Raw genomic sequence first — 10,435 nt, forward strand, 5'->3', positions numbered from 1 at the left:
GCAATCTACTTCTGTAGACATACCACCTCAGAAACCCAAGGAGGGGTCACCATGAGTCAGAAACAACTCAACAGCAGTGAGTTTGATTTTTTATATTTATATATATATAATGTTTATATATTATATATATACATAGTACCTGTAAGGAACCCTGGTGGCCCATTGGCTAAAGCACTTAGCTGCTAACTGGAAGACTGGCAGTTCAAACCCACCAACTGCTCCATGAGAGAAAAGACCTGGTGATCTGCTCCCATGGAGGTTGTATCCCAGGAAACCCTATGGGGCGCTTCTGCTCTGCCCTAGTTACTAGGACTCAATTGACTCAGTAGCACACAACATATAGGTAGTCCCCAGGTTACGAATGTCCAACTTGCAGACAACTCCTACTTGCCCTTTAATGTAGGGCTTCGAACAGGTTCTGTCATGGCTGATAAAGAAAACAGGAACAGAACAGAATTTTTACAATTTGAGTACTTGGTAACAGTAATTGGAGTGGACAAAATGGGTAGAAGCCATGGAGTGGGGACTCAGAAGTGGCATAGTGAGCCTTTTCAGGAGTTTGATGAGTGAGATTAGATTATTGACAGGAATGTAGAAAGCCATTCACATTCAAAGAAGTGTGTTTGGGCACCATCTTTGAGCGGGACACCACCTTCTTTAAGTTTGGAGCCCTGCCATCTTTGAAAACCTGCTTTAATGTTATGTAAATTTTCCCTTACTTTGAAATGATTTAACCAACATCAATTCACAGCAAAGTCTTTGTCAAAGTCACCTTCACTTGCCACACTTGCAGGTTTTAAATAATTGGAATGGCTTCAAGCTTTTTCTTCCACTAAATAAGGCTAAATAAGAACCATATGCACCTGTTCAACTGATCTACACATTCTTAAAGACAAAGTTAGAAACGTATCTTAATTGTAACCTGGGGACTACCTGTAATAAGTTTACCTAATTTTTGTAACATTTTATAACATCTAAAAATTAATGATTAGTTTTATAATTGCTTCTTAAAACCAGTGCTTATTTAAGTTTTATAATATGTTGACCAATTTCCCCATTTACTGTCTCAAATTCAATTCCTCTACCCTCTTAGTTGATTTTTTTTTCATAGTGAAGTACATTCATTTTTTCTTACTGAGTGGATATCTGCCTTTATCTGAAAATAACTAGTTTGTTAAAATCAGTGCTTATTTAACATTTACAATATGTTGACCAGTTTCCCCATTTAGTGCCTCAAATTCAGTTCCCCTACCCCTCTTAGTTGTTTTTTTCCCAAAATGAAGTATAGTCATTTGTTCTTACTGAATGTATAGCTGCCTTCTTGTGAAAATAACTAGTTTGTCCTCTTTAGTAATAACTTAACAGAATATAAAACTCTAGGTTAATGGTTATTTCCCATATCAGTTTGAAGATATTTTCCCACTGTCTTCTGCATTGCTGCCACTGAGAAGTCTGTAGTCATTCTTATCATTTCATTTGTCATATAAAGTGATGACATTTTGATTTTTCTTTTCCTTTATGGAGCTCTAGTGGCACAATGCCTAAGGCATTTGACTGCTATCCAGAAGATGGGTGGTTCAAACCCACCAGCTGCTCTGTGGAAGGAAGATGAGGCAATCTACTTCAGTAAAGATTTACCACCTTGAAAACCCAACAGGAGTCGCTATGAGTAGGAATTGACTCAATGGCAGTGGATTGGGTTTGTTTAGTTTTCGGTTTATAATTAAATTGGTCTTGGATGACCTCAGGAATTTTTCTTTTTCTTTAAAGTAAGTAATTTTGGTAGAATTATACTTGATGGGTGCCTGGGGTTGATTTTTTGAAGTATGCAAGTGTGCTCTTTTGGTATGTGGTTTTAAGTCTTTTTTGTTTTTAATTTCTGGAAAATTTTCTTGAATTACAGCTTTTAATATTTTTTGTGTGTATTCTCTCTTTTCTTCTTTGGCATTTCTATTTTCTTAGATCTTCTTTGCCTGTCTTTAATATCTATAATTTTATAATCTTTTTTATTTCTTTTTATTTTTTAATTTAAAAATTTTCTTCCTTTTTACTTCTGTTAAGGTTTTATTTATTGTGTTTAGTTACTCTTGTGTTACATTAAGTTCAGTTTTCATATAACTGAAATTATTTTTATTATTCTTTTCTGAATTATTTTCCTGAATTTTTCTAATTTCCATTTAATTTGTTTATTCATGTATGTTATAACATTTTCTTAAATTCTTTTATCTCTTCATGAAATATTAGATTAAAGTTTTTATTTGAAAATGACATCGTGTTTTCTCTTCTTATAATAATTTTATGTAGACTTTCTAACGATGATTCTTTTCTGTTGCTCATTTATGTGTAAAATTAGTTTTCCTGAACTTAGGAGGGCAGGATGGATCAAGAAAGCTTTTACACCTACACAGCTGTAGAGCTATCCTTCAGTTATTTTCATCATTTTTATGTTTTTAAAAATGTAGCTTTGTACTTTCTGAGATCTGGTTTTATGTATTTTCTTTCAAACCCACCAGCCACTCCTCGGAAGGAAGGTTGGGCAATCCTACTTCCGTAGTGATACTGCCTCGGAAACCCAAGGAGGGGTCGCTATGAGTTGGGGCCGACTCGACGGCACATAACAACAACAACAACAACAAAAACCCTTGTATTTGACAAATGAAATATTACATGTTTCTGGTCATTCTGTATTAATGATTTTATTTCAAATTTTGGAGTTAAATTTCAAGCCTCTTGTTGTTGTTGTTGTTAAGTGCCGTCAGGTCATTTCCAACTCATAGCAACCCTGCCTGGTCCTGTGTGAGGTCCATAACCCTTGCTATTCCTGAGCCCATTGTTGTAGCCACTGTGTCAATCCATCCCTTTTTTGTTGACTCTCCACTTTACCAAGCATGATATCCCTCTCCAGGGAAGGGTCCTTTCTTAAAACATGACCAAAGTAGGTGAGACAAAGTCTGGCCATTCTTGCTTCTAAGAAGCATTCCAGCTGTGCTTCTTCCAGGACAGATTTGCTAATTCTTTGAGTAGTCCACAGTATTTTCAGTATTCGTCGCCAACTCCACAACTCAAAAGCATCAACTCTTCTTCAGTCTTCCTTATTCATTGTCCAGCTCTCACATGCATATGAGGCTATTGAAAATATCATGGCTTCTGTCATGCACACCTTAGTCTTTAAGGAGATGTCTTTGCTCTTCAGCACTTGAAAGAAGGCTTTTGCAGCTGATTTGCCCAGTGCTATAAGAAAGTTGGGCAATCTACTTCCCTAGTGATACTGCCTTGGAAACCCAAGGAGGGGTCACTATGAGTCAAGGCCAACTTGAGGGCACATAACAACAACAACATACGTCATCAGATATCTTGACTGCTGCTTCCATTGGTGTTGCTTATAGGACCAAATAATATGAAGTCTCTGACAACTTCAGTCTTTTCTCCATTTATTGTGATGCTTTCAAGCTTAGTATTAGAATTTACAGAAATGCAGGGTTTTTATTATTTTTATTATTACTATGATTGTATATTCTCATTCTCAAAAGCAGTTTGTATCTTTAACAGTTTTTATTCAGAGGCTCCAGCATATCTCATAGACCTGATGCATGATAAAAACAATGAAATTCGAAAGGTCTGTGATAATACATTAGACATCATAGCGGTAAGTAATAATTTTTTTTCACAATGTATAATAGACTTCATCTGGGGGTAGAGGATTATAATAAACCTATTTTGAACTATGCATTCAGTGTAAACAAATTTGAATTTTGATAAAGTCAGGAAATAAGATACTAAATTCATTTTTGAAACATTATTAAAACCTATGGCTTTCAGCTTTTAAGTATAGATTCCTTTCTTAAAGAGGTTTTGTACATATTCAGAGTTTTAAGTTTGGTCTCCATGTTATCTTAGGATCACTTGATTTTCATAGTATTTTATGGGAACAGAGAAGTCAGATGACAATCTCTGCTAAAACGCAATTGACTTTACAGTTTGCCATTAATTTTTTTTTTCTCACTTTTTTCTTTATTGTGATTTGGGTGAAAGTTTATAGAACAAATTCATTTTCCATAAAATAGTTTGTACACATTTTATATCATGACATTGATTGCAATCCCCATAATGTAATAGTTCTCTTCCCACTTTATTATTTTTTGTTTTTAAATAAATCAAGCTTAGATCAGCTATTTTTTTTTCTTATATACATAAAATTGTTTTGCACCTTGCTTTAAAATGATGGAATATACACAGATCTTAATGTTGTGATGTTGTGTATGAATTTAGAGATTTTTAAAGGATTCTGACTGGAGATAAATGATCAGAAGGATGATTTGAGTCTTGGGTTAGAGATTCACGCTTGCACACTTTTCTCCCAAAATTAGGTTGCCCACCACAGTCTTCTGTCTGATCTCAGGTCTTGTGCCAGATACTAGCCTATTTTAAATATCTTTTTCACCAATCCCATAAACTGGTACAACCTGTGTGCCTCCTTCTTTTAAATGGATTTATACTTTTTACTTGGCTTGCTCTGTAAAAAGTTTCCTACATATAGCCTGTCAGTAGTTTAAAAAGTTTAACTTAGGCTTTTTAACTACATCAGCATAATATTTGAAAGAGTTCATTAACAGCATCATTGGAAATCCTCTAAATAAACATTTCTGTTAGTGACTTCATTATGAAACTAGATGATCATCATAATATATTGCTTTAGTCTTCTAGTCAATTTCCCATATTTCAGAAATTTATCATATGATATCATTTGCTTTTGGAATTTGACTAAGTATCTCATTACTGGTTTAGAGCTTAATTGGGTATATTGACATTTTACCTTTGATATCTGAATCCAGATAGGGAAACTATACATATTGAATCTTTGTCTTTCCAAGATATCTCATATTTGTAGGCCACTGTCATAGGACTTGTGAATAGGAATGATTGGTTACTTACAGGGAATAATTTCATGGCTCATATAATATTTTATAGTATATCATTAATGTGATTGTTGTATATAAGCATATAATACAAGAATACGAAACTTCTTAAAGTGTTTTATGTCATTACGTTACCATAGGCAGTAAGGAAAGGAGAGAGATGTCAATCTGTTTTGATGATTTGCCTTCAGCATACATTTTAGTTATGTAAAGGTAGATGGAAGGTAATCATATGTTTAGATTTACATATACGTTTGGTTTAGAATATACACTAAGTTAGCAATTGTTCCATGGGCCAGCACAGCCCTATTATAAAGATATTTAGTATAAAATATAAAAATATTAATTATAAAGTAAAAATATTTTTATTCTCAATTATTTCTAAAATAATTGAAGTGTCTATTAAACTGACTCAAGTCTTTATTAAACTGGAGTCACTGGTATACTGTATCTAACTTTCTTTTCCAGATACTATATTACCTCTTTTCTCTCTAGAGCCAACATTTTTTAAAGAATTCTGTACATTTATTTCTTCACTTTCTCACTTCTCCCCATCCTCCTTTCAACCTGAGCTAATACTGGATTCTGCCTCCATTACTGCATTGAAATAATTCTCATAAAATCAACCTGACCTTCACTTAAAATCCAATGAGCATTTTCAGTTTTCATTTTACTTTGTTAAGCTTACCATCTGGGAAGGAACTTAAGAATCTTGGCTAGAGTTAAAATGTAAAATTACAAAGAAAATCATGTTAAATTAGTATGATCATAAAGAGACTTATTGATAAGATGACTTCAAAGAAGAATCAGCAAAGTAAAGGTGATGATATGTCAGCTATACATGGCTCCTTAAGATGCTGTCTGATGATCACTTGAGTTAATTTTTTTTAAATCTAGACAAGTAATCTGAGGAATTAGTTCACTTAATCTTCCTATAGGAGCCCTGGTGCCACAGTGGTTAAAGTGCTTAACTGGCCACTCTGTGGGAGAAAGATGTGGCAGTCTGCTTCCATAAAAATTTACAGCCTTGGAAACTCTATGGAGCAGTTTAATTTGCCCTATGGGTTGCTGTGAGTAGAAAGCAACTTGACAGCAGTGAATTTGGGGAGTTTTGGTTTAATCTCGCAATGAATATCTGGATTTAGAAAATAAGTCTGATAATAATGACACACACTATGTATTGTTACATTTCACACTTTGGAAAAGTTCAGTCTGAAAAGATACTTAGAAAAACTAGACTTATTAAGCTGTTTAAAGGGATCTACATGTGGATGATTAATGTAGTTTGAGAGTCATGCTGTGATACTGAACTGAGTCATATTCATGGCTGAGTTTCTTAGGATATTTCTGCATGGAGAATAGTAGCCCAGCACAGGTGATAGAAGGGCACAAGGCTGTGCTGGGAGGATGTTATCTTTATGCTTTTACGTTCCTGTAGTGTTCAAGATCCTGGCTCAATCTTAGCTTGAAAGTAGAGAACTGTGCCACTCAGAGTAGCTTCATGCCAAAACATTCTCTCCTCAGCTCGGTGGGAAGTCTTAGTCTTAAATTCAGGTTTTATCTTACATGGAGTGGCACCGTGGTCTAATATAGAGTATTGCATCTATAATACAACTGAACTCCAGTTCTCCCACTTATCCACTGAATAATCTTAGGCAATTTAACTTTTTGAGGGCTCAGTTTATAAGGACACTTCTGAGGATTAGAGAGTTATTGTAGGATTAGAGAAAATATGTATATATATGAAGAAGCATCTACCACATCATTGGCACACAATTTGTCTTTATTCAAATTAGAGTAAAACTCAGACCTAGCTGAAGAGTTTATGGATTGATTAAATATCTGGATGAATGTTTACCTTCCTTGATATGATTATCTACATTATTTACTATCTATCTTAATTTTTAAATGATGTCAAAAGATAATCTGTTCACAGTTTGAAACTTAACTGTGGGACGTTATGTAGAACATTATTTTGTCCATACATAGTATTATTTACAGTTTATATTTTCTGCAAAATGAGTGAATTTAGCATTTTTAAATTTTCTATCAGAGAAGTTAATAGGGCAGTTATGTGAAAAGACGTGATGGAACAGTGTCATAAGTAGAAAGCTGCCTATTCCGGTGTAGACATACTTCATCTGTTAAATTACCCATATTCTGAATCTATGGTGAGTTATTTGAATTTAGGCTTAATATGTAAGCTAAGTTCAAACCAGAGTTATACTTCTAGCTTGCTGAGCCTCCTGGTAGAAATTTGAGAGGTAGGCCATTTTAATGCATCAGTAAACAGATAACTCAGTTCTACTTGGGACATATTTACCAGTCTTTGGTTTTCTGAGCCCTGGCTCTATTAATAATCCTAACTGAGGATACTAATTTCATATCCTGAATCTTTTTCCAGGAGCAAAATAAGAGAAAATTGAGTTGATTTAAGGCAAAAGAAACTTTGATTAGACATAGCAAGTATGATAAAACACTAGAATAGACTGTCAAAGGAGAATGTGAAATCTCTGTCCTTTGGTTAGTATCAGTAATGACTAAATCACTAACTTTCTAAGAGGAAAACCTGCCTAAAGTAGGAGTGGATAATCTTGTAAAGCTTTTTTCATCTGCAGATTTTGCTGATGGCATAGTGCCTAAGGCATTTGACTGCTAACCAGAAGGCTGGCAGTTCAAACCCACCAGGCACTCCTCAGAAGGAAGGTTGGGCAATCTACTTCCATAGTGATACCACTTCAGAAACCCAAGAGAGGTCGCTGTGAGTCAGATCTGACTCCACAGCAGTGAGTTTAGTATTCTTAGTATGACGATATTCTATGATAATAAAAAATCCAAAAAATAGAATGAGAACATTTGTAGCTCAAAGTAATTTATCTTTTTTTCTGGTTACCAAGTGCTGCTCTGACAAGAATATACCACAAATGGGATGGCTTTAACAAACAGGAGTTTATTCTTACAATTTGGAGGCTTTAAGTCCAAGTTCAAAGTCCCAACCTCTAGGGGCTGGGTGAAAGCCCCTCAGCCTTGGGCTTCAGCTCTACCTCCAGCTCCCAGCCCACTGAAGCTAGAGGCTTTTCTTCACTCAGACACCTGCTGGCTGCTGAGGCTGCCAAGCCCAAGGTTGACAAGTAAAAAGGCATAGTCCCGATGTTACCAAACCATACGGCAGTTCATTAATTCAAGTCCTTCGTAAGTCCCGGGATTGGCAGAGCATGGCAGGCTGCTGAACAATGACACGGCTACATGCAGGATCCAAGCATGCCATAAGCTAGAGACCATTCCCCAAGGCTTCTACTTATATACAGGAAGCAGACCACATTCCCTAAGGCAGCTACTTAGCTGTTCACAGTAGATTCCACCTTGGAGTTGATTATCAGTCTCATCATGGGGAATACTACATCCAGCTGCCCAGCTACTCAGTCAGGCCCAACCAAGTTGACACAACAACTGAACTACCACAATTTTTATGAAAGCAAACTTCTTTTACATTCAAGACAGTGTGAAATAATACTGAGAAAAACTACATGCCTTGCAAGCCTTAGGGAAATACACCTTCTCCAGTAAAGCAGTTATCACAAAAAACTATGGAAATGCTACACTAGTGATTATTTGTTTAATATAGTTGGGCCCAAGCCCTCAACTGATTAATTGAATCATATTTGGTGATAGTGCTCTTTGTACTGTGGAGGAATGCGTGACTTGATGATGTAGTTCCTGTTTCTGTGGCCTCATTAGTAAGTTATTGGCTGTGTGACTAGGTCTTACTTGTACCTTGGGGAGGCAGGGGTTGAAGTAGGTAAAGAGAGAGCCTAGCTACTTGGGCTTCCAAGATGATTACAGGGCAGTTGACCGTTGCCTTTTTTTCTTCCAAGTGTTTGAAATCATGAAGGAAAGAATGGAATCCTCTGTACATCTGATCTAGAAAGTTCTAAAAACCCAATTTTTTTTTTTTTGAATCCTTGTATCCTTCAATACTGCCTCAGTTTTCTTGGAAAAATTGGGGAACCTCATAAACTTAATCACTACTGGAAGAAAATTCATCCCTTGACATTTCTGGATTGTCAAACATTTAATACATGGTTTGGGAAGCGTATCCTGTATTCCAGACACTATGGGAATTCAAAATTTAACAACACAAAATCTTTATTATGTAAATGTTTACAATGTAAACTCAAAGGATACTAGGACACTGTTACATAGACTTGTGAACTGGCCTTCTAGAAGTAGTACTATCACATGGTCCTATCTACAAGATGTTTACAAGAAAAGGGATAGAACTGGGTTCTCTGGTTAAAGGCTGATGCCTGTTATTTTTCTAGCCGTTCATAAGCCATTGTGTGGTTTGTTACTAACTTGAGGTTTGTGTTACTGAGATTTTGAATGGCACCTCTTCATCTTTTAGTAACTGTAATTCTGATCATGGGCAGATTGTATATGTTTTAATAAATCTGGACTTAACACCTAGCTCTAGTAATATATAATTTATTTCCAAAACTCCATTTTAAACCTGAAAAATAAGGTGCTGTCTTCATTCCAGAACAGACCAAATTATTTTTAGTAAGGCTGCTTTATTAAGATGAGATAAACTGATGGTTTAGCTATAGCCTCTAAAACATATCATTTCTGTTATAGTTTCCACAAAGATTACCAGGTACAAAATGGCATGGGAGCAGCATCTGACCTCCTCTAACTTTGCAAGGGGGGAGAGATATCAAAATCAACAACCCATGGCTCATTCCTATGAGGCAGAAATCAGACATGCCTCCACCATGTAACCTCTTTGCCAATTGTGGACACCAACTGTCCCTCCCACAACACTCTTTTCTTCTCTGCTGGGTTCAAGAATTTGTTGGAGTGCCACACAGAACTCACAGACAGTACTTATGATTATGGAGCTTATTAGGGAAGTAATAACTTGTCTGTCATTTTGTTGTACTGTGGTGACTTGTGTGTTGCTGTGAAGCTGGAGGGTATGCCACTGGTATTTTAGATACCAGCAGGTCACCCCATGGTAGACAGGTTTCAGCAGAGCTTCCAGACTAAGACAGACTTGGAAGAAAGAAGGAGCCATCCACTTATCAAAGAATTAGCCAGTGTAAACCTTATGAGTAGCAATGAAACACTGTCTGATATATTCCTGAAAAACTGTATAAATAGCCCTGAAACATTGTCCAATATAGTACTGGAAGGCACTCAAAATACAACTGGGAAAGAGCTTCCTTCTCAAAGTAGAGTCAGCTTTAATGATGTGGGTGGAGTAAGCTCTTGTAACCTCCATTTGCTGATATGGCATGACTCAAAATGGAAAAAAAACATCTACAGAAACCTATTAATGATCAGAATATGGAATGTATCAAGTACAAATCTATGAAAATTGGAAGTTGTCAAAAGTGAAATAAAAAGCATAAAGATCAATACCTAGGCATTAGAGAGCTGAAATGGACTGGTTTTGGCCATTTTGAATCAGACAGCCATATGATCTGCTATGCTGGGAATGACAAATTGAAGAGGAATGG

The 10,435-nt window shown here is 35.9% G+C and overlaps 1 protein-coding gene across 1 annotated transcript in view; it reads left to right on the forward strand.

Annotated features, from left to right (window-relative positions):
• The window catches only part of KIFAP3 (kinesin associated protein 3), a 288,099-nt gene that overhangs the window by 177,064 nt on the left and 100,600 nt on the right, over nucleotides 1–10,435 (forward strand). The window contains exon 16 of the mRNA XM_007937702.2: nucleotides 3,561–3,646. Coding sequence (XP_007935893.2) covers nucleotides 3,561–3,646 — 86 coding nt within the window. The remainder of the gene's footprint in view (nucleotides 1–3,560; nucleotides 3,647–10,435) is intronic.

The sequence above is a fragment of the Orycteropus afer genome, unplaced genomic scaffold (assembly GCF_000298275.1).
Source record: "Orycteropus afer afer isolate SDZICR_OR568_19922 unplaced genomic scaffold, OryAfe1.0 scaffold00044, whole genome shotgun sequence".
Classification (NCBI taxonomy): domain Eukaryota; kingdom Metazoa; phylum Chordata; class Mammalia; order Tubulidentata; family Orycteropodidae; genus Orycteropus; species Orycteropus afer.